Here is a 27,891-nt window from a genome sequence, read left to right as displayed (position 1 = left end):
ACATCCGGGCCCCTCAGGCGAGGGCCCGGGCCCGGGCTCGGGGGGCGGCGCGCGGGGGCGGCGGCGCGGCCAATGGGCGCCGCGCTCGGCTGGGCGCAAACAGCAGCACAATGGAGCGGGCCGCGGCCGCGCCGCTGCAGCCAAGCTTGGCGCGGGCGCCGCGCGACTGACGGGCCGGCCGGCCAATGGGAGGCGGCGAGAGGCGGCGGGAGACCAATGGCAGGGCGGCGGGGGCGGGCCCGGGCGAGGTTCGGGTGTCCTTGCGGGGTGCTGGGCTAAACTTCAGCAAATAATGGCTGTGTGCGGCGGGGCTGCCGGGGAGCCATTTTAGGTGAGTTCTGCCCCGAACTTTGGCGCTCGCCCGCCCGGCGCGGCCGGGGGGGGGCGGCGGCGGCGGCGGGGCGGGGGGCGGCGGCGGCAGCGGGGCGGCGCTACCGAGGAGAGCGGCGGCGGAGCGGGGCCGCGGGCCCGGAGGCGGCGGCGGCGGCTGCTGGCGGCGACCCCGGCCCCGGCCCTGCCGCGGCGCCGTCCTTGGGGCCCTCCCGGGGCCGCGGGGCTGGGGGTGCCGGGGGGCGGGGGGGCGCGGAGCCGTCGCGGCCGGGGGGCGACGCTGAGGGAGGCCCCGCCGCTGCCCCCCGGGGAGCAGCCGGGATGGAGCCTGCTGCCGGCGGGGTGAAGGCTGCGAGGAGCCGGCGGGGAGCGAGCGCGGAGCAAAACGGGGGGGAAAAACGAGGAGGAATCGGCGGCACCCACAGACACACAGACAGACAGACACAGACAGACACACACCACACACACACCTCAGCGAGGGGCCTCCGGACAACGCCGCAGGACTCGGGGCGAAGTTGGGCACCGGGGAGGCCCAAAGGGGCCGTGCCGCCAGCGGCTGTGGCTGCAGGCCTGGGCTGTGGCACAGCTCGTCAGCAGTTTTGCTCGGAAAAGGGCTCAGTTTAGTCCTTCGCTTGGTTCGGATGATTTGGGCCCAAAACCCAGCCGTCTCATTTTTATATTTTTTTTCCCCCTTCCTACTTGAGAATTGCAGCAGACGCCTCAGGGCACAGAGGATGCAGGCAGCGGGTCATCACCGTGCTCGTACAGTTCCTCATGGAGCTGAGCAGGAGCCTCCAGCACCCCTCCAGCCCTGGTCCCCGTGGGCAGGCAGATGGGGGTGTCCTTGTTAGCTGTAGTTGTTTATTCCTGACCCGCTCGCTTGCAGCTATTCGGCAGCCGCTGCCTGTACCTTTGTCACCGTGGTGGGGTCAGCTGGATTAGGGTGCTGCTGGAGGAGAGGGAGCGCTGAGCGACGTTAAATCTTTTCCCACAGCAGAGTGTTGGTGTTGCTTTTGGGCGGTGATGGGGCAGGGATAGGTGCCTTCTTGCCTCTCCTTGCCCTTTGTTTACTTCATTCATGTGGGAGCTCTCGACTGCGCTGCTTTGCAGAGAAATTGTTGTTTTGGTCCAGCTGTTGGGGTATGAAGCAATAGCAGCATATTTTCGCTCTGGGAGTTAATTCTTCCCGGAGTAAATCGGTTGTTTCTCTTGAGGCTTCTGGCCTCCAACAGGGCTGGTTTCGTTCAGGGTTCCTTTCCCAATTTTTAAGTGGGAAATTGATTCCTCTTCCACTTTAAGGCTTGGTGTTGCCGTCTGTTTGCTTTGGGGAAGGTAGCTCTCCCTATCGGCCCTGAATCAGTACAGCTGTCGAAACTTGCAGGTCCTTCAGGAGCACTGAGAGTACCTCTGGGTGTCCCCCGCTGTGAAGGTGGGCAGTGTGCTGCCGAAGGCTACTCCTGGATGCTGACCCTTGAGCTCTTCAAGTTGTAAAGCGTGCTGACTGGTAGGGTTGCATCCCGTCAAAACGTCTGTGAGTGCCCTGCGTGGCACAACTGAAGCTCTGTATCGCCATCCTTCAAATAAAAGCCAAAGTCAACAGGAGGCTTTGGAGAAAAGCTGGTCTTGGTGCGATTTCCCTTTAGGAAAGTTTGAAGGCCACCCTGTGCCCGTGGCTGTCAGCTTCTGCAGGTTGTTTCTTTCTTCAGACAGGCGTCGATCTCACTGGTGCTGAGATGGTGATCGCAGCCCCTCGCTGCAGGCTGCAGCGGGCATGTTAAAAATTAACCTGTGTGAATCCGAGGGCCTAGGGCAGCTCTCGTACTGCTGCTCCCGCTGTCTGTCCCCTAATACCTTTCGGAGTGCTGCTGTCTGGCTTCACAGCGTGTGCCTTTCTGCTAAAGTTGACGTACCCACCCGCTGTCCTGCGTTAGGGGAGGCCGGCTCTGCTCTGAGCTGCTGGTTGTCGAGCGGGGTATGGCAGCGTTAGCCCCGATGGTCAGTGGCTTAGGGAGCTCCCAGAAGACTGTCTTAGGTTCCTGACTGCTTTGTACCATATTTCTGTACCAGGAAGCAAAGCTTTACCTTCCCCCCCCTCCCCTCTGGATGTGTAATGTTACAGTAATTTTTGAGATTTAATCTTCCTTCAGAGATCTTTCATATTTTCTCCTTAAGAGGTTCTCTAAAGACAATAAAGTTTTACAGGTAGCTAATATAAAGTGTTTCACTTTAATGGTTTGTGTTATTTCAAGAAGGGTTCGCATAAGCAAGAGAGCTTGTTTTAGAGAGGTGGCAAGGTTGAGAGGTTGGCCACCACAGCAGCCCTTTGTTTTTGGCATGCAGCGGTGGCATCCTGGCCTGTATCAGGTTCGCAAAGAGAAGAGCAGGTACCTTGCACGTCAGTGTGCAGGAGGAGCCTGCCCTTGCACAGGAGGGAGAGGTTTGATCAGCCTTGCGCTGTGAGCGAGCCCTTAGTGCAGGAATATCGGTGTGCTGGGACGGGGGAATAGGCACGTGCAGGGAGACTCCTCGGAAACGATTTTAAAGAAACGCTGGCAAACACGGTGGCTGGCTGTCTCTCTGGGCTTCGGGGGAGTCGAGGGGGCTCCTTTTCCTTGCTCGTGTAAGAGGCAGTGAAAGTTTCTCCTCTCATTCCCCGTTTCCTGCTTGGGATGACGTCGGTGACTTCATCCTGCTCCGCGGAGCCGGAGGCAGAGCCGCGGTGGGGAGGCGATCAGCTCTCAGCAGAGAGAAGACGCTCAGGGTGCCCGGCTGATGTGCAGCTGGGTGGCGAGGCTGGCTGCACGCACGTTGGTGGCAGCACACGGGGTTTATGTGACCGCTTCTCAGCACCCTGAAAGAACAAGAAAACGGAGCTGTGCTCCCCCTGGGAACGGTGGCAGCGGGCCTGGTGCTGCCCGCGTGGCGGTGGCACCAAAAACTCCTCTCGGGGGCGCGGGGCCCTGCACAGCTGCGTGCTGCTCCCAAACAGCCTCCTGCTGCTCCGCAGGCACGAGCCAGCGGCTGGAATATCAGAGCCGTGCAAAGCCGGCCACACTGACAGCAAAACGGGACGGACGTGGGCTGTGGGTGTCCACTTGTGACACGAGGAGATTCAGATTTTGCTTTCTATTATCTCGGGCTGGTGCAATATGTTTTCCGTGTGATAGGACAATGCCTTCAACTTTCCCTTATATGGGAAAATCTGGTATGCAGCCTAGCAATCTGCCAATATGTGGCTATTAATTTTTAGCAGTGTTACATTGGTTGTGCCCAGTCAACCAGAGGAGAAGGAAATACCTGGGGTGCTGCAGCGGGGCTCCGGGGTCAGAGGCAGGTCCCCGCACCCTGCCTGGAGCCGGGCAGGAGCAGAAATCTGTGCTCAGGAGTGGGGCTGCTGCTGCCTCTGGGCCCTGCAGGGAACTGGGGATCTGAGGTGGGCACCGAGGAGGTTTTGGCCTGTCCTTAGCATCAGGATTTACCCCCCTGCAGAAGGAGGTGCTGCCTGGAGGTGAAGGGGCCATACGCTGTTCCTGTGCTGCTGCCTCTAGGGGATTTCCAGCCTGCAGCGAGCACAAATCCAGCTCCGCCAGGAGCAAAGTGCTCCTCCAGTCCAGAAAAGAAAAGTGAGCAGTGGGGGAGCTAATTCTCCAGTTGCAGCTTGTTTTTTAATGCGGGCAGCAGAGGTGTGCCCACAGAGGTGCGTTGGGTATGGATCAAGAAGCGCGGTGTTAACGTGGCGATGAGCTGTTGCCCTGGCTAGGGAGCACACAGCACATTTTCCAGCCCTGTTTTCCCCACGCGAGAGGCTGCTCAGTAGCAGTCTGATGTTAGGAACATCTTCCCTAAGAGGTTCAGCGTGTCACATCACACAGTGTTTCCTGGGATCCCTCCTTTCTGTTAGTCCTGCCTTTGCCCCAGCTTTGTGCAGTTCTCTTGTTGCAGCAGTGTAAGGAGTCTTACCCGTTTGGCTTTTGCCTTGTTTCGGTTGTTTTTGAATGGCTGAGATGAAGTTCAGGTCTCTGGTGATGCTTTTTGATTCTAGTCTGGCTCTTTGGTTCTTGGCTCAAAGTTGTCATGGGAAGTCGGGACTGAGGTGCAGGCAGCTCGTTGCTTCCTTTTGGGGGTGCCTGTGCTGCAAGCAGCTGGAAGTTAAGCTTGTCAGCACAAGACTTTGCGGAATACTTGCGTTGCCTCAACATTTCCATGGAAGCTGTGGGATCTGGGGAGCCCTGTTTGGCACTGGAGCAAAAGGAGGTGAGAGCAGCCCAGCGCGCTGCAGCGGGGAGACCACGTCCCTGCCTGCTGCGTGCTGCTGCCCGGGGGCATGGGCAGGAGGCAGAGGAGCAAGGGTCTTCCCCTTGGTGTTTTGTGTGCTTCTGAAGCACGCGTTTACGTTACAGCCTGGGAGCTCTGGCACAGGAGTGTAGCTCTTGCTGGATGAACACGCCCTTGCTGGTGGGGACCGCGCTGGCCTGCTGAAGGTGGTCCTGGGCCTGATAGGAGCTGCAGCTGTTACAGTCCTGAGGATTGCAAAAGCTTTCCTGGGATGTGAGAACCCCCCAGGAGGTTTCTCACGTTTGCTGTTGTTTGAAGGAAGAAGCGGTGATTGCAGGACCCTACCTGGTGCTGCGTGTGAGCAGCCACTGCTGAGAATTTTGGTCCCTCAGCATTGTGCTGGTGATGCCTGTTCGTTACGTGGGCATCGTTCAGTTTCCTCCCCAAAATGTTTCGGTTGTTAAACCTTCTGTCAGAAGTCATGAAGGCAGAGAAGTTTTTCCCATGCTTTTATGTGCTTTCTGTTTCTCATTTTGTGCTGTAGCAGATGCTCCATGTCTGTCTTTGAAGGTGACTTGCAGCATTAGCGGTGTGCTAGCACGCTACGTGCAGGAGCAAGGGCGATGGCAAGTTGCAAGGGTGATCCCCGAGGGGGTTTTTCACTTTCCTGCCATGTAGGTAGGGGAAGTACTGCTTTACAGTACATTAATGCCTTGTTATATGCATGCATTGAGGCAGAATAAAGTTAGTTCTAGAAACAGGAACAGGCATCAGTGCTTTGCTGTAGCCGGGCTGTGGACGCTGCTGGTTTTGTGTTAGCTGCTGCCTTGACTTTTCCAAGTCTGCATGCAGAGCACCTCTAACTCTGAATGCTTCACCTGCTTGGGTTGTACTTAACATTAAAAGGAGTTAAAATAAAATGGAGCTGAAGTGTTTCGTGTTTATCAATTGGGGATTGCTGTTCTGTCTCAGTGACTTCTGTCCGTGTGCGCGGCGCACCCCGGCTGTGCCCTGTGCTCACACAGCCCAGGCAGGAGAGCAGCGTGCCCGGGGAGCGCATGGCGTCTGGCTCTGATTAGTCTGCTGCTCCCTGCCTTAGGGCAAGCAAAGTCCCGTTTCTCCGAGATCTTCTTGGTCCCTGCAGGGTGCCCCTCACCGTGGTATCTGAGCTGTTCCCGGCATGCCCTGTTGTGCACGCACCGCGGCAGGTTTCTCCGTGCCGCCGCAGACAGCAGGCTGTGCTGTTTGCTCTCGGCGTGCCGGTGCTGCGGGAGCCCGACTGAAGCGAAGCCTGCGCTTACTGCGAAGGTGCTGAGGTTTGCGGTTACCCTGATTTCTTCAGAGAAGTGGTTACAGATTTGTGGGCAGGTCCCTGTGCCTGCTCCGCCTCCTCGCTCCGGGGAGGGAGAATTTCTGTCTGAGAATAACATTGCAGGAGCCGGGCCAGCCTCTCCTTGTCTTTCCAGAGTGAGGAATGGACTCGTGAATCCGGTACCTGAAGGCAGGAGTGGGTTGCTCTGGGCTCAGGCTCTTTGCTACAGCTGTGGTTTCACCCCGAGCAGCCTCTCCAGGAGCCCTGCATCTCCGTGTGGCTCTGTGCGGGGTTGCAGGCCCTGTGTGTCCGTTCCTGGCAGGCACAGCGCGCTGCTTCCCTCCTGATGCTGCTCCTCAGCTTCGGGACAGGCTCTGCTGGGCGAAGGGTGGTGTTTGGGCTGCGGGGCTCTGCGGGTGGCTGGGTGCAGGTGGTGGCACGTGGGTGCCACCTGGCTAGCTGAGCCCACGTGGACACGTGCTGGGGCTGTGCTCTGCATGGCAGCAGCCCGGTTCCACGAGAGCCCTGCAGCTGCCCTGCCTGTGCTGAAGGCTCTCGGTGTGCTCCGAGGTTGGGCTCTGCCTAGGAGCGGGCACTCGGCCATCACGCTCCGTCCCTGGGGGATGCTTGTGGGCATGTGCTGGAGCGAGCAGCAGGGAGCTGGCCGGTGGCTGTGGGACGATGTGCGAGGCACCCTGCGCCCCTGCTGGGCAGGGCAGGCAGGAAGGGAAGGAATGGGACAAGAGGGGGCTGCTTCCCAGCGTGTGCTCTTGGTAGCATTTTACTTTGAGCGTGTCTGGGCAGGGCTTCAGGTGCTCGTGAGAGGGTCCCTCATGTGTGAAGGAATTGCCTGCAGCTGCGGGGGTGCCAGACCTGGCGCTGCTGAAATCCAGGCGCTTGCACGCGAGGGGCCGATGAATTTCTTTCTGGCACTTCTCTCTCCCTCCCATGCCGGAGTGTTTCTTGGGATGGCGTAAAGGACACAAACGCAGGGAAGCATGGAGATGATTGAGAGGGATGTCGACTTGCAGATGGTGTCTGAACTCTAGAGACCGTTCTTCAAAGTAGATTAACCTCAGATTGCGAAGAACTGGGATCCCAGAGGGCTGTGATTTATAACAGGCTGGAATCCCTCCGAGGTGAGCGCTGGCAGCCAGCAGGAGCAGGGCAGGGCAGCTGGGGTGGAGGCATCTGTAAGGGCAGTGGCACAGCCTGCAGCAGGCTGGCCTGGGGGTAGCACGCGGCTTGGGAAGGGCGCTGTTGCTTGGTGCTGTATCAGGAGAGGTTGTTTAGTTTTGCTTTCTCTCCTTGTCCTTTAAGCACTTGAGAAACGGGCCTGATGCTGCAGCGTGCAAGTTCTCGGGCCTGGAGAACGGCAGATCTGTCTGTTGCTATTTTGGGTCGCTGTTGACCAGTTTCTCTGGGGATGTACAGGCAGACCAGGTGCTGTGAGCCGCGGGACCTCACCGCAGCACGCAGCGAGCGCTTGGGCCTCGTCTGGTGGGGATGTCACCTCCCTGGGTGCTGAGGATCGGCCTGGCCAGCCAGCCTGTCTGCTCTGGCCTGGGCTGGGGTCTCCCGGCTGTGCAGTACCGGCGGGGCAGCTGCAGCCTCCGTGCTTGCAGGAGCTCTTCTCCAACTGGGCAGCATCAAGCGAGTGACCTCTGGGAGCTGCTGTGCTGGGGCTGGAGGCTTCCAAGGCAGGGTGCAGGGGGATGCCGTGTGGGAAGGGGTCATCCTGCGGTATCTGAGCTCCAGAATCACAGTGAGACGTGGTGGGCAGAATAGGGGAGACCCTAGCTGAGCTCGGCGCCCAGCTGCTGATCCCTTGGCCACGTTGCATTCAGCTCCTGCCTTGAGTGTGGATTTTGGGGCACGCTGCCACGGGCTGTTGGCTAGGGGGGGTGGCAGGAGGACACAGCCGAGGTCGGCCTCTTACCGCTGTGGTTAGCGCAAGCAGGGAGCGGGGGATAACTTAGAGGCAGCTGCGAGCAGCACCGCGTGGGGCTGGGGGCACAGCAGCCACCTGGCTGCCCTGGGGGTCTTGGGCAGGGAGTTTCGGCTGGAGAAAACCGGCAGAAACAGGGCTCTGGTTGCCTTGGAGGAGCTGTCTGCAGTGTGGCAGAGCTGCTCTCTGACAGCTTGAGTTTGCAGTGCAGGATATCAACAACAGCAAGCGAGGAGGATCGCTGCTTTCCGAAACGCCATCTCACTTTTTGGCTGCCTGCCTCGGGATAGCTTGTGTTCGGCGCTCCTCGGTGTGCAGCTCTCGAGCAGCAGCCGTACAAAAGGCTCTTTGAATCGGCCAGCTACCAAGGTCTGCCGGTTGAGCTGGCTTTTGTACACCTCCAGCACTCATAAAGGTGCTGTGGGCTACATTATCTGCCTGGTGGCATCTTTACTGGCCCCATGACCTTGAGGGTTGACTCCGGCATTTAATGGAAGTCCAAAGAGTGAAAAAGAAAAAATAGGAAAACGTGGAGTGCGCAGGCACTTGTTTCTGCTGAAGCCTGCATATCCCTTCCGACAGCTAGAGAGCAGCCGGGTGGTTTGCCCTGCTGTGAGAAGCCTCTGAAGGTGCCAGCTGGGACCCCCCAGGCCCAGTGATTCAGAGGAGGCTTTTTGGATGCTGCTGGCACGTCGAGCTCCTTCTGACCGTTGCTGCAGGAAGCCTGAGGAGCTGAGCCCAGGATCCCATCTCCATCCAGGGCTAACAGCCAGACACTCCAGGGCAGAGGGCGTGCTCCCAGCACCAGGAATGCATCCTCAGAGCGACTTCTTCACCTGCTTCATGTAAAATTCAGCTGCAGCTGCATCATCGCTCGTGTCCTTTGGCCCTTGGCTTCACGCAGGTTCCTCGGCAGCCTTCGTGCGTCCTTGGTGCCAGGGGCAGGCACTGCAGGGCTGTGCTGCTGGGAGGGCAGTGTGGGGTGCCCCACGCTGCATCCCAGCCCTCGCCACCTCTGCAGGCTGCTCCTGCTTCCCTCCTCTCCCTCGTCCCTATGGGCACGGAGCCACCAAGCTTTGCTTTTTGCTTTTCCTCCGCTTTCGCCTGCTGAAGATTAAAGCTCCACGCCCAGGGCTCGTGAGCTGCGCACGCAGCTGGTCAGAAGGCAGCAGGCGTGGGCTTGGGAAACCCGTCCTGAGCCTGGCAGCTTCCCCACGGCCGGCGCTGCTGTGGGAAGGGAACCCCCCTGGCACCAGGCACGGCCCTGCTCTGCCCCCAGCACCACCCGGGAGCAGCGTGTCCCCTGGCTAAGAGCTGTTCAGGGGCTGGGAGAGGCGCAGCAGCAATCCCAGCCCCGACCATCCCCTCCCCAGCAGCAGGCCGGCGTGCCCTCTTGTTGCCAGCCCTCCCGTGGCGTTCCTCGTGCTGTTGGTCCCCGTCTGCTGCTGTGCTCGCTGCAGCCTGGGCAAACCCTCCGCTCTCAGCCCCGTGGCACCGTGCAGCTCCGGAATAACTGCTGAAGGTCATTGTGGTCTCGGTCTTGGGTTAGGAGCTGTGCTTGAAAGCTCTCCTGAAAGGAGCCGCTGCTGTTTTTTGCCACGTGAGCTTGTCGTGAGAGTCACATAGTGCGGCTGGCTGAGGCTGTGTTACCGGGGGCCGTACCCAGCCCCTGGGGGTTTCCTTGCGTGTTGGGTGCCAGCACAGCATCCTCAGCCCCGTGTGAGCCCCGGGCTCTGGCATGGCTTGGGAGAAGCAGCGGGGGTGCTGAGCGAGCTTGTTGGAGGGAGCTCTTCTGGGCACATGCACCCACACGAGCTGTGCTCCCGCCCGGCTCTGGCTGCCTGCTCCTTTTCCCATCGCCTCCTTGGTGCTGCCACGTGTGCCTGGCTGGTAAAGCGGGGCCCGGGGGGCGGTGAGGGGGCCTGAGGGCAGCTCGGACCCAAGGAGTGTTTGGCTGCTCGGCACAGCGACTGCAGCTGGGATACCGAAAGGCTCTTGGTGTCCGGAGCTGCGTGCGCAGAGCTGGGAAGCTGCCTCTCCGTGATCCTGCGCTCGCCAAAGCCAAAATGTGTGCCGCGGCTGCCTCGCAGCAAGCTGATGGGCTCCCCAGCCCCCTGCCTCCCTGCTGCCGATTCTCTCTCGCTGAACTACTGGGTTATTTTTAACTTGGAAGAATTACAACCGAAGATTTGCATTCTGTCTCTCTCTCTCTTTCCCCCCCCACCCCCCGGCAGAGGGCTGGAGGCAGGATGTGGGGGAGGCACTGCGGAGGGCCGGGAATGCGGCTCCGGGCTCCGGCAGGATGCTTCCAGGAGCCCCCGCGCCTGCCTGCCGGGCTGGTGGCTGCGTGGAGCTGCTGTGGACACCAACAGCAGGCAGGGGACAGCCTGGCACGGGGCTGCGGGCTGGTGGCTTCTCATGGGGCCGGGCACCTCCAGGGAGCATCCCAGGGGCGCGTGGGTGGCCGTGCTGCCCGGCAGAGGCCTTTGCTGGGCCACGCGGCATCGCCGAGCTGAGCGTGGCGATGGGAGGAGCTGGGGAGAGGTGGCACTCGCACGCTGCCTCTCTCCTTCCTCCTCCCCTCGCTCTGCCTCTCCAGCGCTCTGCAGGCGGTTACCTCGGCAGCGCCGCGGGCTCTAGGTGAGCAGGAGCCCTCGGTGCAGGCAGTGGCAGGGCGATGTGCAGGCAGCCCGCCGGGCCGTGGCAGCCTTAGCCCCTCCGGATTGCACCGCGGACACTCGGGGTTTGGGCTCCGGGAGCTCTGCCGGCTGAGACGTGCCCCCAGCCCTGATCAGAGCAGGGACTGATCAGGTAGCAGGAACCCAACGGCACCAGGGGGCTGCGGACGTCTGTCTGCCTGCTGCTCGGTGACCCGGAGGAGGCTGCCGGCCAAACCAAGCAGATGCAGGGCAGTGCGGGCCTGGAGCTCTGCTCCTGCTCTGTCCCAGGCGAAGCCCTGGCTCTTCTGCCGCTCACCTGCAGAGGGGATGTGCCAGGTAGGGGGTGGCCGTGTGGTGACCGGGCCATGCTTGATCCTCCTCAGACTTGCTCTCTAGCTCGTCAACCACAAAGAGACTTGGGCTACGGTCCTGTCCTGCCCATGTGCCACTGTCACGCTCCTGTGATCAGAGAGCGAGTAGCAGGGCGATGCAGCAAACTTCCCTTGGCAAGCAGCAGCCACGACTCGCTGGCCCCAGCTGTCTGCAGGCAGATGCAGGCGCTCCTGCTCCTCTGGGAGTGATCTGTGCCTGCTTGCTGAGGCTGGTCCCTTACGCCCAGCACTGATCCAGCTTCTGCTGGGTGTGCTGGTGGCTGCACCATGGGCCAGGGCGTGCTGTGAGGCAGGGTCCTGGGGCTGTTCCTCTGCCTCTGACCCTCTGCAAGGGCGAGGACTTTGGGGGTCCCTGCTGGTGCACCGCTATTAGGGCTTCAGTGTTGTAAAAGCCTGAAAGGTTTCGCAGGATGCCTAACCCTGATCCAAAAACGTCATGGCTTGATGCCTTCTCTGCGGGGTGAGGAGTGGCTGCAGCCTCCTCTCCCCCTTCCTCGAGGCCCTAAAGCACGGCGTTGGGCAGGAGGTGCTGCCTGCTCTGAGCTGTAAGGATGGGGCACAGCCCTCGGGCTGGCAGGGCTGGCACAGCATCTCTGCTTTTCCCTAGGAGCTGCTACTGCGGCTCGTGTAAGGCAGTAGGGATGTCCCTGCCGCCCCAAAAAGGTGAAGACACCCATCAGGACAGCGGCTGAACCTGGCGTAGTGGCTGGTGTTGAGCCGTGGTCCCAGCTCGCGTGGATGTGGGTGGTGTGGGGTGGTGTGGGGTGGTGCTGGCAGCATCGCCGTGCACAGCAAGGGGCTGGCACCGACGGCAGCTGCTGGAGGGGCTGCGGCCAGGCCAAGTGGCTCGGCCTGTCAGGGCTCTCGTTTTTGGACATTTGTGCTCCACCAGGCAGAGCCCCCGGTGGGGTGCCCTGCTGCGTGAGAGCGGTGCGGGTGGCTGAGGGCTCAGCCTGGCTCTGCTCTGTGTCGCTTCAGATTGTGGGAGCCTGAGGTGTGTTTCGGGCTTGAATTCCTGCTCAGAAGGTGGGAAGAGGAGGTTTTGTGAGCGTGTGAGCGCCGGCGTTTCTGGCACACGGCTAGGCACGCTCAGCAGCAGCTCCGGGTCCTTCAGGAGGTGCCTTGGGAGCAGCGCTCGCCCCTTGAATCCCACCTCCTGCCGTGCCCCTTTTGCTTGTCTGTCTGAAAAAGATCAGGAGTCTCTGGGGGCCTGGTTGGTTTTTGTTTTAACTGCACGTGTTGTTTCCTGGCTGCAGCTCCTTTCTGCAGATAAAAATCTGTTCGTTCTCCCCTTTCAAGAAGGAAGCCACCTGCCTCTCCCAGGCAGCTGCTGTCGGCACCGTGCTGCAGGGACGTGTGTCTAACACAGCACAAAACCCCTGTCCTCGCTGCCGTGCTGCATAGGGAGCTTTCTTGGGCAAACACCATCAGGATCTGTAGACGCCGAGGCCTCTGCTTTGAGTTTGCAGCCCTGCTGGCTGCTGGCGAGGAGCAGGGTCTCCCAAAAAGCGAGCGGGGCATCGCCTGAGACTCACCCCGTGCCTGCTCTTGGAAGATGTAACCCCTGGGCACGGCGCTCGTCTGCGTGCTAACACATGCTGTGCTCTGAGCTCGTCGGCTGTGAAGATTGTCAGACTTGTGGGCCTGTCTAATTACGGCTTGTTCCCACAAGAAATGTTTTAATATAATTCAATCTAAGGTGGTTCTGGTGCTTTCTGTGGTGGAGCCGCTCGGCACGGTTGGAATAATCCTCGTCTAGCTCTTGCTGGTTTACAGTGCAAATCGCTGCGGTGCCTCGGGCTGGCTTTCTTTTGTAGGGTTTCCACAAGAATGTTGCTTTTGAGGAAGAAAAAGGCAAAATTTGATCTTTCACCTGTCCTTGTAAAAATTCAGCCAGCATCAGCAAAGCTTCAGTCTCGGAAAACAAACAATTGATTTTTAAAGCTGCTGTTTGTCTCTGTGCTCTGTTCCCTTTGCACCCAAACGCGGGAGGGCAGGAGCCTGTTACTAGCACCGGCTTCTGCTGCCTTCAATCCAGGAGCCTTCGTCTCCAGTGCAGCCCTCGGCTTGTGCTGAGCCTTAGCCAAGGACCCCCAGGCACTGCGCAGGTGACAAATTTCATCCCAGGAGTCTTGGAAGCCCCCAGTTGGCTTTGGCAGCCCTACCCCTAACGCTCACCTTCCCAGTAGCCCCAGACATTGCCCCTCAGCCAGTTCCCAACCCAGAGGTTCACAGCCCCCCCGTGGGATGGGTGTCCCGAGGCCATTCCCTTTCCAGCCCCGCTGTGCCTGCAGCTCCTGACTTTGTGTTTCTCGGCCCTGGCCCCTTCCTGGGGGTGCTGGTGAGGCTGCTGGGCTGCTTCCCAGGCCAGGGGGCTCTCCAAGCTCTTTGCAGCTCCCCCTTGGCTTCTGCAGCCCATTTCCAGCCCCACTCCAATGGCTTCTTTAGGCTTTCCCTCTCGGTTACCCTAGCCCTAATTTTCCAGCTGCACCTTTTGACAAACCTGCCATAGAAAAGATTATTCCCAGTCAAGGTCTCCTGGCAGCTTAAAATCTTCAGTAGCCCGTTTTTAGTGCTTTTCCAAGAGGAAACCCTGGGCTTTCCTTATTCTGTCAACCTTAGCCCTCGTTTTCTGTCTGAGCATTAGGTGTGAACGTGCAAAACCCCAATGAGAGGTTCTCCCAGCCCAGCTTCCCTTGGGCAGCCCCTTCCCAGGCCCGTGTGAGCTGGAGGCTTCTTCTTTCCCTGACCCCTCACCTTTGTTTCCTGCAGAGCCCCGGACGAGCCCCGCAGCCATTTCCCTGGTGAGGGCTTTCTCCCAGCCCCGAGCTCTTGGCGGTGCGAGCTTCTCCCAGGCCGGGTGTTTCGGCTGCTGTGAGACCCTTTCTGATACCTTAAAATGTTATCTGCACATTTCTGGATTTATTTATTTTTTTTTAAACAAGTCAGCTGTTATTTCAAAATGGAGCACTCGGAGGGGATTGCACAACATTAACTCGCTTCTGTTCTCCCCCTTCCTTCTCACTTGCTCCTGGGGGATGGCCTCGCACCGGTGCCTTCTCCTGGCTGCAGGGCTGAAGCAGGATGCTCGTCGTAGCGTGGAGGCTGCTCCTTCCCAGTTCTGGATCCAAGGTTTGGATTTGGACTCTGCTGTTGTTCTCTGCCCAGGCCTGGGAGAAGTGATGCCCTGAGCTGGCATCGCCTGCAGCCCTGAAGAACTTCAACAGCTTTCTGGGGACGACTGATTTTGCAGCCTGTAAAGTAGTTTTTGGGCTCTCGTGTGGCTTTTAAAAGTTACGCATAAAGATGTCAGGGAAAAGGAGCCAGGAGCAGGGTGCTGAGCGCCCTGCCCCAGCTGCCCTCGTGGTCCCTGGGCAGCAGGCTGGGGAGGAGCCGCGCTCTGCTCCGGGAGGGCAGGATGGGTGATGCCAAGATGTGAAGATTTTTGTTTTCTTTGTGTAAAACTGTAGCCTCAAGGCCTCTTGGAAAACTGTTTGTTTTTTTTTTTTTTAAATTGAGTTTAAGCATTCTTTGAAACCCTTTCATTTTCTTGGGACAAACAAGACCTTGAAAGAGCACAACGAGCCGAAGGCTTCTCCCTCCTGCCCAGGCTCAGTGGGTGACACTGCCCCTCGTGACTCCTCTAGCCCAGCAAAGCTTCCAGCGAGCCGCACACAGTGAGTGCTTCCCATCCCCGGGGCCATGCCGTGATCCCCCCCAGCTGATCAGAGCTATTCTAGGAGCCAGCAGCTGGCCGGGCCGGGCCCGTTAGCGCGGGGCGGTGCTGGGTTCTGGAATGAGCACCCCGAGCCCTCTGTGAGCAGTCGCGGTGCTGGCACCCCGGCCGTGCGGTGCCCGAAGGACCGCAGTGCCCGGAGGAGCTGCGTGTCCCAGCGGACTTCATTGCAGCGCTCACTGGTGCACAAGGTGATGGGTGTTAGGAGCTGCTTGTTGTCCTGCAGTAAAATTAAACCTGTCGGGTTTGGAAGCAAGGCTGGAGGGGTAACGCGTGGGCAGCGTCTGTCTGGGAGCTTCGTACGCTTCTGGCCACTGCTTCAGGATTTCCCTCCTGGCTGCCCAAAGCCCGCTCGTTGCAGCCGGTCTTCCCAAGCAGCAGAAAAATGCAGCTTTCTGTGGTTGCAGACCACGAGCTGTGCAGTATGGAAATGAAATTCTTGGAGTATCAAACATTCTTTGAGACTTCGTTGTCCTCAAAGTTTCAAAACCTGGCTAACGATGTGCTTTTCCCATTGAACTTCTGTAGGTGGTGGCTTTGGGGCTGCGGTGGAGCATGTTTGAGCTTACCTGAGATGTGTTTGGTGGTAAAGGGGGACCTGAAGAGCTGCCTGCTCTAACGCCGCGTGCCAGTAGCAGGCCAGCTAGCCGTGAGACTATTTCTGTAACCCACATAGTAGGAATTCTTCTGTGTCCTGCGGCAGATTGGCTCCTAGATTTCTGCCTCCAGCACTGGGACTTGCAGCATTTGGCTCTGCCACCCAGCCCTGCCCCTGGCCCCGTAGCAGCAGTGATGTTCGGGACATTTTCAGCTTTCTGGGTGAGTGAAAAAGAGAGAAAAAGCCCCTGATGGGTCAGGCTGCCCCTGCAGTACCTTCTCTAGGTCTGGCAGGCTCAGAGAGGGGCTGCGAAATGTCTCCTGGGCAGGGAGCTTGGGGCTGCTGGAGCTCAGCCAGGGAGCCTGGGATGCTGTCGGGAGGGGAGAGGGGGTTCAGTGTGCTGGGGCTGGGTGCCCTTCTGGTGGCACCTCTGGAAAGGAGCTGTTCCTTGGCAGGAGGGGTGGCACCGAGCCCTCCCCAGCCTCCTGGATGTGCCCCGCGTGCTTTCCAGCAGCCCTGCCAGCTCCTATGAGCCCTGAGCATGCCAGGAAACAGCTCATCACCCTGATCTGAGTTCTGTCTTGGAGCTCCCTGTGCAGAAAGGGGAAAGGGCTGCTGCTGTAGGATTTTCAGTTTCAGAGCTCTCTGCCTGCAGGCCGGCCCTCCTCCAGCACAGCCCCAGGCACTGCAGCACGCAGCAGAGGCTGGGAGCTGGGAGGCTGCTGCCCTGCTCGTCTCAGCCCCTGGAACAGCACGATGCCAGAGCTGAGCCCAGGGCTTTCTCCTGCAGCTCGTACTGACAGAGCTTGTATGAAATGGCTCTAAAATACCAGGAGGAGAGGAGCAAGGGAGGTGCAGAGTGCTGGGTGTCCCCTTCCAGCGCTGGCCCTCGTGGCCAAGGCTCTGCCCTCACAGGCTCAGCCCTACGAGCACCGCACCTGATCCAGGCTAAGACGGGCTCGCTCAGCCTCTGAACGGGGGAAATCAATCCTCCAGCTGCAGAACAGAGCCCGGCCGCTCTCGTGAGGAGGTTGGTAAAAGGGGAAGAGCACACGGGCACTGCCTGGGCTTGGGGTGGTGTTGGCTCAGACACGGAATTTCTGATAATGTTTCTGGCTCCTGCACAAAGATTTCAACTCTTGGAGGAACCCAGGCAGGCATGCCAGGAAATCCAGGCATGCTGTGGATTCGGTCTGGTGTAGGGCTGTCTGGCACTTCCAGAACAACAAAAATAAATTCAGGGGAGGAGGAGAGTAACCCGGCGTGCCCCAAATTGTGTAACTGGAAGCGTCGTTGTTAGCAGCAGCTGCTTTGTAGAGGCCGTGCCATAGAGAGAAGGTCTTCTGCTGGTGCAGAGGGACAAAACAGCTTCCAGCAGCACTTTGCTGGGCTCTGAGTGCAACAGGGCAGCTCCTGCTGCACAGCCAGGACACGATGTGTGCTCCTGCCACTACCTGCAGCCAGGGGCGTGAGGAGCTGGTAGCACGGCGTGGTGAAGGGCTTGCCTTTGCCTGGGGTGCCCTGCAGCTCCGGCAGCCGCTCAGTGCTGGGGCTGCTGTAGGCTGGCAACGCTGCTATGGGATGTGCATCAATTATATCGGGTTAAAAAGGCAGAAAAACTTCGGCACGGAGCGTAAAAGCTCCCCGTTTGCAGCCGTGGCAATAAAGTAGTCGCCTGGAGCACTTACATGGTGTGGTGGCGAGAACATGGTGATCTCCATATGAAAACCATAAGCTCGTTTAGAAAATTGGGCTGGCTCATTTGAGATCAGGATTTCTCTTTAGTCTGCAAATACTCAATTAGCATGGAAATGGCTGGTTAAACGGGGCTCCCGGAACATACAGCAGGAACATGCAGCAGTGCCAGCGGTGCTGGTGCTCCTTTGGGATGTGGGAGCAGCTCCTGGCTCCCAGGCCAGGCTGTCCGTGACGGCAAATCCACGGGACCACGAGCAGCCGCGTGCCCTGCCAGCTGCCCTCGCTGTCACAGCTCCCGTCCTTTGGGAGCAGGAGCAGGCATGCAGGGCCTGCAGGGCCCCGGGTGCTGCCATCCTGGTGGGCAGCCTCCTGCAGCGGGTAGCTGTGTGCGGGCAGGAGACCAAGTGCCCTCTCCTGCCGCTGGTAGAGACATCGCTGGGGGAGCGGGTGGTGGCCGTGCAGGGCCGGGCATCTTCCAGCTGCTTCACGGAGAGGCAGGCAGAAGAAAGCAAGCCCAGAGATGTTTTCCTGTCTTTTCGGTAGGGTGAGAGGAGGATCTTGGCTGCTCTGTTCCCTACACGTCCTTCGCTGGCTGTGGCTGTGCTGAGTGCTTTTGGGCACAGCTCTGTCCTGGGGCTGTGGCCTGCAGGGAGAGCTCCGGGGCTCCCCTGCTGGGTGTGTGCCCAGAAGTGACCCAGAAGGGTCCCCAGAGGACGTTCCCTGCTGACAGAGACATCGGCGGTGCCGCTGGAGCCATCTCCACGGCTGCAGGAGGCTGGCTTGGTGTGCCTGGAAGTGCTTTGCCCCGGGAGAGCTCTGCTCTGGGGGATGGCCCAGACAAATCCTTGGGGCGCGTGGCTGAGAGCGGTGACACCGGGCTGCAGGGCGAGGGGGGAGCTCCTGCAGCACCGGGTGGCTCCGAGCCACGGTGAGGAACACCACAGCAAGGTTTTTTCCCCATCCCCAGCCATGGGATGCAGGGACATCCCTCGCCTCCGGTGCCCGCCGAGCTCCCGCGTCCCGTCTGCATCCCGTACTTTTGTCATCGCCGTTTGGCACAAGCTGCTTCGCTGCTTCCCTTTGCTGCTGCAGGATTGGCAGCACCTGACACCGCTCGGGTGCCTGCTGTAGGGCTTCTGGCAGGCAGGTTGGCGTCTCCACCAGCCCCAGGTACTGGGGTGATGCTGGGTTCAGGGAGCGCCGCGTTGCGTGGGGTTGCAGGGTTCCTGGGGCTCAGCAGACCGCAGGTCCCAAGTTTGTCCCTGAGAGCCTTTCACCCGGGCAGCCTCGTTACTCTGGGTGGGACTGGGGGCTGCACAGCCTCTCGGAGGGGTGAGGTGGACGGGTCGAGTACCTGGGGTTCTCCAGTCTCTTTATTGTCAATGTTTTTGTGTGTGTCTTACAGAAATAACGCTCAGCCCAGATTTGATGATAATGAAAATAGAGAAAAGAGACAAGCAGGTGTGTGACCCTCTCTCCTTCTCCTAGCTGAGCTGTCGAGGCCTTGGGACCTTGTCCTGCGTGTGAGTGGTTGCAGCTCATGTGTGGTGGGAAGGGGGCAGGGAGGGCTCGTTGTATTTCCAGGCTCAGGATGGGAAAATTTGAGCAGAGCCGCAGCCTGGAGTGGATAAGCATTGCATGGGCAATCGAACAGGGTGGGATTTGTCTTCAGTAATCAAAACACTCTCAATTTGCTCTCATTCCTCGTGTAGGAGCAGCCCTTCTTTTCCCCCAAAGTCACTGGTGCTGCTTCTTGTTTGAACCTCGTGGTGCCTGTGTTATTTGTGCTGTGACTGCTGCTAACGATGCAGCGCTCCGGGACCGGCACCAGCGGGGAGGCCGGGGACCAGCACAGCTGCAGGGCTGCGAGAGCTGGGCCAGCAAATCTTCCCTTGCTCAGAAATAATCCCATCCCACCAAGCTGCCATTTCCGAATTGCTGCCTCGGCTCGTAACTACCTGCTGTTCCCAGGGGAGATTTATGAGCCCGTGGTCTTTGTGTTCACTGTGTGCACAGCAAAACCTGCCCGTCCGTGCTCTGCGAGGGGGAGAGGACCCGTTACGTGTACGGAGGCTCTCCCAGCAAGGGTGAAATATGGCAGGAGGTATAAAACAACCCGGTCCTCCCCGAGCTGATTTGTGGCTGTGCTGCTTTAATGGGAAACCATTAAACTGGCCGTGGAGCTGAGGGATAAATCTGCTGGAGGGCACGGGCTGGGGCTGCTCCTGGCCAGCTCCGTGGCGGTGCCTCGGTGCTGCTCGGGGCCGCGGGGTGTCGCGGTGCTGCGCCAGGTTTTTGCGAGGAGGAATAGGGGGAGGATTTGGAAAAGGGGGTGCTGGGGCTGTCAGCTTGTGGCACACCGAACGTGGCAAACGCAGGAAGGTGAGTGCAGGGTGCTGGGGCCAGACGGAGCAGTGAGTTTGATAACAGCGGGTCCTAGAGGTGCTGCGGGGAGGCAGAGCCAGCCTGAAGCTGAGGGGAAGAGGTCACCAGCGCTGTGGGTTATGAGCACGGCCAAACCAGCCTCCTCCGGCACGTGGGGATTGGAAATGGCTCAGCTGTCAGCGTGCTGTGTCCCTGTGCCTGCAGATGGAGTCTGGGAGGGAGGTAAAGGTGAGCTGGTGTGAGGAAGGGGAGGTGTCTGCATCGCTGTTCTTCCTGAGCGGTGCGTGGAGATGTGGGGGGTTTGTCACCACGCTGTGACTAACTCGTGAAAGCCGTCACCTCCCTCGTGACTTACGAGGCGGCGTGCCAGGGCTGCTGGAGGTGGGGAGGGTGCCTGCTTCCCTGGGGCGTGATGGCAGGCGATGGATTTTCTCCGGGAGGTTCAGCGGATCCGGCGGCACCGTCCTTCCCCGGGCAGCGTTCCCGTTCCTGGCTGTGTCCTGCTCCTGCCTGGGCCCTAAAGGGTCTGCTTTGTTCCTGCCATAGTAAGCAGGGCGCTGCTCCTGCTGATTTCTGCCAAGCTCTGACACGCTGTAAGAGCACAGCGACGTTTCTCGCCTGTCGGAGTGGTAGAGGATGGGGAGCACTGCGAGTCCGAGGCTCCTGCCTGGTCCTGGAGGTTCTTCTGGTTTTTTGAGCCTGGGTTTGGAGAAGGTTAGCGGTGTGGGGAGGCCATGGGCAGCGAGAACATCCCAGGACTGTGGGTACGGTGCTGGCGGGCACAGCGCACACGTTCCCCCCCAGCAGCCCGGCGTCCCGCGGTGCCTCTGAAGGAAGCTCTGCTTTGCCCTCGCTTCCAGTTCTCGCTGCATGAGCCGAGGCTATTTCCTGAATTTTATGGGTCTGTTGTAGTGAAACGTGAGCTTTGATGTCTCGCCTACTGCAAATGGTGCCGAGGCCATAAACAGAGCTCGCCCAACAGCGGAGCGACCCCGTGCCGGAGGGCTGGGGCTCCCTTTGGGAGGGTGTCTGTGGTTCAATCCCGAGCCGTGTCCCTGGGCTCCTGGCACACTTGGGGCTTTTTTGTCTTCCTGAGGCAGTCAGGTACAGCAGCCCTGGTGCTGGCTGCACGGAGGAGCCTTGCTGTGCTGAGCAGCCCGCGGCTAGCTGCTCTGCTCAGGGTGAAGGCAGGGCGAGCCAGGGCTGCCCTGCTCCTCGAGCTGACCCCTAGAGCTGCCATCCCAGGGGCTGCTCACCCCACTGCTGCTTCTGCTTCTCTGCAGGGTCCCCTGGACACCGTGCCATTAGTCCCAAACCACAGCGTCCCCCCCTGCCTCCCCCCTGCCTCCCACCCGTGCTGCCGGGGCCAGCCCAGCCTCAGGACCTGGCTGGGTGAGGTGCCCTGGGAACAGGGCCAGCCCCCAGCTCCGTCACGCTCATCCCACGGCGACTGCGGAGCCTGTTCAGAGACATGACGGAGGGTGGCACTTGTGTATTTTTAGCTTCTGCTGCATTGCAAGAAGAGCTGGAAACGAGGGGTGTGGACAGGCAGCAGCTAGGATGCAACAGCCCGTGCTGTGCGCGCCGCCGCTGGGGACTGCAGCTGCCAGCGGGGGTGGCTCAACAACAGCCTGTGAAAATGCAGTGTATGGAAAAAGCTGTCTTTTTCCACGCCTTTTGGGGTGCCCCGCAGCCAGCTGTGGGGCTGGAGCTGTCCTGGGGAGGCAGAGCTAGGTGATGCTGCCCACCTCGGGCTGCTGGCCTGGGGCATGGGGTGACCAGCACTGCCTGTACTGGCCGGGGGTGATGCTGTACCCTGCCAGGTACCTGGGCACCTTCTGGTGCCGTTTCCCACACGTCCTGAATTAAAAAAATGGAAAATTTTGGCAAATTGGGACTTCACGTGAAATAAAGCAATTTTAAGTTCAGGAAACACACCATTAAGGCCCACCCTAACCTTGGCTTTGCCCTCTGATGGGATAGTGCAATTAGAAGTGCTCTCCATTAGCCTTGATGGCACTCTGGGGAGTTTTTAATTTATTTATTTTTTTTGCTCCTGACCTTCTCTTTGACAGTAGTTCGGCACATGGGAAAAGGCTTTGTGCTCCGGCTCCTGCCGAGGGATTTGCCGAGGGATCTGACTTAAATGTAATTTGTAGAAGGTTCCTCGGGGAATTAAAGAATGTATAAACTGTACATAAAAATGTATTCTGGAAACATAAAATCATTACAATCCTCACCAAAAAATGCTAGCTGAGAGACAATTCAAAGGAAAAGCTCTAAGGATAAAATACAAGGAGGATGGAGGCTGCTTGGTATTGTATGGGAGGCTCAGAGGAGGTGGGCATTGCCTACCACTACCTGGATTTATTCTTCTTTCCTTCCCCCCTTCCTCGCCAAAACACCTCAGGAACACCAAAACTTGCAGGGTTAGACAGGTACATGGTAAGGCACGCAGAAGACATGTAAAGAGGCTGTTCAATGTAAAAATATGTTCATCTTTAATTAAACGAGTTGTGAGAAAAAGGGCACACGGGGAATTCAAAATAAACCCATAACAAAGCAGGGCTAAAAATATTTTTAGGAACAGCTTGCTAAAAGCATGAAATCTGATAAATTCTGTTCCAAATATCTCAAGACTAAAAAGCCTTTGAGAGGAGCCACGGGGTAAAAAAGCAACTGAGGTGTCAAGTGAGTGCTGGCGGCACAGGGCGCTGGCACAGCTCTGCGAGGAACCCGCAGCCGTCCCCGGTGGCAGGCGGGCAGGAGAATTGCCCTTCAGTTGAGGGGTTTGATGAGGATTTTTTTGAGCAAAGTAACACGTGCCAGCAGGATTGGATGGTATTGGCTCTGTCGCTGCAAAGGAGCCGATGCGATGCCGGGAATCACTTGTTAGGAGCCGTCACCTGTCGGGGCTGTGCCTGCAGGAGGGAAGGTGCAGCAACGTGCTGCGGCTCCAGGACGGAGCTGGGGCCCCTCTGAGACCAACAGGTTTACCTGTGTGTTGGGTAAATCACTAGGAACTGTAATAAATGCTCAGTTTAATGCCTTTGTATGTGAAAATACTACAGCGGTGATTAGTCAGGATAGCTTTTGTAAAGAAAAATCGCCGCTTGCAATCTGTCGTGGGTTGTAAAGACGAGGGTAAGACCAGAAGGACTCGCAGACAGCTGCTCGCCAGCAGCAGCTCCCAACACCACCTCGCAAAATGCTTTTAAAGAAGATGGGTGGTGCCCTGATCAGAGGTATTCCCGTGAATTAACGACTGGCTAAAGACCAGGAGGGCTGTGTTGGCTTTCACAGCACCGCGTGGGGAGAAGGCTCCTGCTGGTGCTGCCCAGTCCACGCTCCCCAAAATCCCAGGGAAGGGGGGTGTACAGTGACCAACGTGCGATTACCTGAGGTGCTGAAATGCAAACTGAGTTGGAAGAGTTGTAGAAAAATCCTAAGATACGCCAAGTAACGCGTACAGGGGTCCTGGCCCGATGGGTTCTTCTGGGGCTGTCCCCGCTCGTGGAGGAGACTGAAACACTGCAAGGGGCAGGGTTTGGGCAGGGAGAGAGAACAGAGCAGGAATCCTCCTGCTGCTGTGCTCCCTCTTCAGCACTGAGTGCTTTCCTGCTGCCACCCCAAGCCCAGTGGGGTTAGAAGAGGCAGGGAGAAGGGTAAGGCAGAAGGGCTGAGAGGTGGAGCAGCTTGGGCTCGTGTTGGAGGAGAGGCTTGGGTTGCTCGGCGGCTGTGCCGGGCAGGGGGAGCTCTGCAGAGGAGAGATGTGATGGAGGGTGACAAAACAGGGAACGGGGCAGAGGGCGGTGAGGAAATGCTGCTTTATAATCACCTCTTGGGAATTAGAAGCCACTTAGGAGGGCAGCAGGATGAAGACAAACTGAGTGTTTTTTCCCCGCATCTTATCAGCTGGTAGTACTGAACGCCGCCAGGTGTGTGGGAGCCCACAGTCACGGTGTGCTCCTGGGAGCTGCAGACATGCTTTGAACCACGCAGGAGCACAGATCACATCGGGTTTGCTTTCCCAGGCTTTTTCTGTTGACTTTTGTTGAAGAGAAACCAGGAGAAACCGAACCTCATCGAGGGGAAGGAGGAAAAGCCTGTCCCTGTCCCTGGCTCTCCCCAGTGCACCAAGCCGACCACAAATGTTGGCACCAACAGGCCCACGGGGACAGCAAGAGCTTGCCATGGGTGACATGGAGCCCTCGGGACACACCAAGCGGCTTAGGGTTAGGATTAGGTGCAAAAGGGAGCCAGGGGCTGGCAGTCCTTGCTCAGTTGGCGTGGAGGTGCCTCATTTGGGTTCCCCCCTCTTCTCCTGCTGCCTGTGCGAGCCGGGAGCTGGGCAGTCCCACAAGCTGCTGTTCGATGACCCTTTCCTGGCAGGACAGCTTCAGGCTCTTCTAGCTGCAGGCAAGCGCTGCTGACTTGTCCCAAATCTCAGCTTCGACCCGTCCCGGCAGGTTTCGACAGCTGATGCCCGCAGGGTGTCCCGAGGCGAGCGCCGGCTCTGCTGGACCTGGAGCCTGCGGCGCTGCCTCGGAGGCGCAGGGGCTGCTGCTGCCTCGCGGCGTTGCGGGAGGAGAGGAGGGGTCCTGTGGCCTGCTTGCAGTTTCTCAGAATTTCTGACGGGTCGTGGTTGTCTCTGTACAGCGCTCAGCACCCTTTGTGGCCGGCAGGGACGTCTTTGCCAGCAGTCGCCCCGGAGCCCGGTGTGATCTGCTGAAGCAGCACCGTGCGGGCACAGACCGGGCACACGAAGTAGGTCACTGGAGGGCTGCCCGGCTGCCAGCTCCCTCAGCACACACGTGAGGTGTGGCCCGAGGCCATGGGGCTTGCAGACAATGCCAGCAGCAGGCCCCACAGCCTGGGTCAGAGCTGCACATCCCGGTTTTCAGCGGGGCCAGAGGGACCTCTGGAGATGTTGGCCAGCACGTTGACGTGTAGGTGCTCCCTTCTGGATGCTGACACCGCTCCCTCTCCTCTCCAGAGCTTGCATCTGCCTGGCAGGACGTGACCACAGCAGCAGCACGGTCCTTGAAGCTCTCCCTGCAGCAATCCTGTCTGCTGGGGCTGCCAGCAGCAAGAGCTTTGGCTTGCTGTTGTGGCTGTGCCCCCGTTCCCCCGGCCTGGAGCACTGTGCTCATCCCCAGGGCTGCTGCTCAGTGCAGGAGCGGTGCCGGCCGCTGCGGAAGAAGCCTGCAGCCAGCCTGCAGGTCTCCCAGCTGTCCGGGCAGGCAGTGGCGAGCGCTGATTTTCGGGGATGAGCTGGTGCACGCGACGAGAGGGACCCCATTCCCCGTGCCTCTGCCCCCAGGACAGGCTGTCGGGGACCGAGCTGCTCCAGGTGCTCAGCTCTGCGCCTGCTGCAGCCCCGATGGTGAGCAGGAGACGGCCTCGCTGCTGCTGGGGGGCACCCACATTGCCCAAATTGCTGGCTGCAGCCCTCTTGGGAGCTCTGCCTGCAAGGCAGCAGCGCCTCGTGAGGCTTGAGCTACAAGCTGGGGCCAGGAAGGAGTGGTTTTTGCTCCTGCCATGCTGGGATGCTGCAAGTTTGCTCTTCGCCTGGTATCTGTACTTGACTGCTGGGCAGTGTAGAAGCAAAAGGAGATCCAGCCCTGGGGGGGGTCTGCGAGCTTTTTGGCTGATCCAGCAGGGCACGGGGTGCCAGGAGAGCCCAGCACACGGCTCCCAGGCTCTGCCCTGGGACACGGCTGCTGCGATACGCAGCGGGACCGGCCTTTAGGGGAGAATTAAGGCGCTTCTGTGTCTTAGGACAAAAAGCTGTTACCACCCCACCGTGTTTTAGTTTTCACAAGAGGTCTGCGTCCCCGCTGGGATGAGCCTTGGCCTGGCAGCTTCCTTCCTTGGGCTGTCCCGTACCAGCCCCATCATCCCAGGTGCTCGCTGCTGGAAAACGTGTAGGAAATGAAGGAAGAAGAGGGAGAGCAGCTCTGCTGCTTGGGGCTGGGGACCCAGGTACTGAGCAGCCCCTGGGAGAGGCACCGCGCTGATCCGGGCTCTGCTCAAGGGGCAGGAGGGGACCTGAGCGCGTGGTCACTCGGGGTCTCAGCAGAGCAAGGGGCTGGAGGGTGCCACCAAAGCTGGGGCTGTGCTTGGAGGCAAAGGAGAGGTGCCAGCCACCTCGTCCCCGCGCCTCTGTGGGCCAGGGGGGAAGCAGGCAGGGACAGGGGGTCCTGCCCTCTGAACCGTGGCTGCATGGGGTGGCTGCTCAGCCTCAGCAAGGGTCCCCTGTACATCGAGGGGCACGGCTCATGCTCCCAGCACACGGAGCCTTGCTGGGGCTGTATTTCGGCAGCCTCCCCGCAAACTCCTGCTGTTTCTCCACGTGGCATTTGCTTCACACCCCCCGTTTCTGTTCTCTCTGCAGCTGTCGAGCTTAAAAGTGCGGAGCCGCTCCCCAATGTCGGATGCCTCGGACACCTGGGAGTGCAAGGCGCAGGACCCCTTTGCCAGCAGCGAGGAGCAGGACGAGGTGCCCCAGCAGGCGACGGCCGCGGCCGTGGGCAGCCAGCACCCCGAGGAGGAGCCCAGCAGAGCTCCCCAGAAGCGGCCGAGCGCCCAGAACGGGATGCAGGACACCGGGGGTGTAGGCACGGGGGTGAAAAAGAAACGGAAGAAAAAGGATCAGGGAGAACAGGAAGGGGGAGAAAAAGCAGCTGTGGAGGTGAAACCAAAGAGGAGAAGAGAGCCTAAAGAACCAAAAGAGCCTAAAAAGGCCAAGGAGCCCAAGAAGCAGAAGGAGCCCAAACAGAGGGAGGTGGCCAAGAAGCCCCGGAAACCTCGGGAACCCAAAGCCCCCAAGGAACCTAAAGACAAGAAGAGCGGCTCTGAGCCTGCCTCCAGAGCGAGACCCAAGAAGAGCAGGTGGGTGCTGGCGTCACCTTGTCTCTGTGCCACTGCAGCTCGTGCGGGGTGCGCGGGCTCCTGGGGAGCCAGGAGCTGGCCCCCGGCTGCAGCTGTGGGCTCCCAGCAGAGCTGCAGCTGGGAGGCCTGAGGACTCCCTCGTACCGTGCAGCTGAACGCCACAGCCGCTGGTAATTCCTCATCCTATTAATTAACAGGCTGATTGGCCAGAAAAGGAGCTCTGATTTCTCAGCTCCCATTTCTTCTTAATTGGGAATGTATGCAGATAGCAGAGCAGGTGTCAGCAGGCACCAGCACCGTTTGATTTACTGCCGTGGACTGGCAAGAACAAATGTTTTGGAGAGTCCTGTGAAAAGCAGGCCTATCGATCGGAGCTGGGCCCTCCTCCTGTGCTGTAAATAACCCGGAGGACAGATGTATTTGTGTCGTGAATGTGACTAGTGCAGGATCCAGCTGGGAATTTTTCAGCAAAGCCCTTCTTTGTTGGAAAACGTCAGTTTGGTGGGGCTTCTCAAAGGAACCGTTTTGGAAATGCTCACCAGAACGGGCTTCCTAGCATCCGCTGAACCCTCCTGCCTGCTTCCCCCTGCGGCTGCCTGTGTGCAGAGGGGCACAAACCCCACTTTGCCCCTGCCACGAGGGACGTGCAAAGGCAGCACCGGGTACCTGGAGGGTTCCTGGCAGGCACAGACCGCAGGCAGTCCTGGAGCAACACGTGGCTGTGCCAGCCCTGCAGGGTCAGCGCCTGCAGGTAACCCTCCCTGCTCCCAAAAAGCAGGATTTCTGGCCGGGCCGTATGGCTTGTGGCCAGGCAGGCCGTGTGGCCACCCCTTCCTGTGGCTCTCCCAGAGCCCCTGGCTTGGCCCTGAGCCCAGCCTGGCCTCGTGCCCGGCGCACCGGGGCTGCCATGGCCTTGCCCGGCAGGAGGCTGAGCTGGAGGCCTTGAAGGCTGCTTGTTTCTGCCTCTGCCAGGGAGGAGGGGATGCAGCTGGCATCCTAACGCCGCCTCCGGTCAGAGCCTGCTGCGTGGGCAGCTCGCACACAGCCAGCCCTGCACTGGGACCAGCTCAGGGCCTGGGGGCAGGAGAGGGCCGAGGGGGGACCCACGTGTGCCAGGGCCGGGTGAGGTGCCTGGGGACAGCGCGAGAAGCCTTGGCGAAGAGGTTGTTCAGTGCGAAAAACTCCCAGTTGAAATAACTCGAACACATCATCCAGCCACAAGAAGCTGTGCAGGAGTTTGGGGGTGCCACAAAGCTCCGGGCTGCCTCTTTCCCAGTCGAGCCTGAGCTGAGGGAGCCTCCTCCCACCTATCTGCACCCTCCAGGAGGAGCAGGGCCCGCTCCTGCCCGGTCCTCAGCTCCTCCTGGCAGCGCTGCCCCTCCACAACCCCTTGTGGAGCCTTTTTTTGGCCGGGGACGTGGGGCTGGGTGACAGGAGAGGCTCCCGGCAGGCAGGCAGCAGGCGGGGTGGGTGCTCTGTGCAAACGGAGTGATTGCTGGGAGGCCTCTAAGTGGCAGCTAATGGTGGCATAATTTCTTCTAAATTGTTTCTAATCATAGCCAACTACTGGCTCATGAATGAAGCAGTTGTTAATTGTGACTTACAAATCAATATCCTGGGAGTTATCGCTCGGTGGAAGCGATGCTCTCAGCGCGTTCTTGGG

General features: G+C 59.4%; 1 protein-coding gene across 6 annotated transcripts in view; it reads left to right on the top strand.

Moving 5' to 3' along the window:
- Nucleotides 1–268: 268 nt before the first annotated feature.
- Nucleotides 269–27,891, top strand: part of CHD6 (chromodomain helicase DNA binding protein 6) — a 68,190-nt gene continuing 40,567 nt past the window's right edge. For all 6 annotated transcript variants that reach the window (XM_082773269.1, XM_082773270.1, XM_082773267.1 and 3 more), the window contains exons 1-3: nucleotides 269–331; nucleotides 18,355–18,410; nucleotides 25,732–26,228. In XM_082773269.1, coding sequence (XP_082629395.1) covers nucleotides 18,378–18,410; nucleotides 25,732–26,228 — 530 coding nt within the window. In that variant the 5' untranslated portion in view covers nucleotides 269–331; nucleotides 18,355–18,377. The remainder of the gene's footprint in view (nucleotides 332–18,354; nucleotides 18,411–25,731; nucleotides 26,229–27,891) is intronic.

Source organism: Aythya marila (assembly GCF_965140915.1).
Source record: "Aythya marila genome assembly, chromosome: 16".
NCBI lineage: Eukaryota > Metazoa > Chordata > Aves > Anseriformes > Anatidae > Aythya > Aythya marila.
The sequence above is the reverse complement of the archived record's forward strand: the minus strand, read 5'-3'. Positions and strand labels throughout refer to the sequence as shown.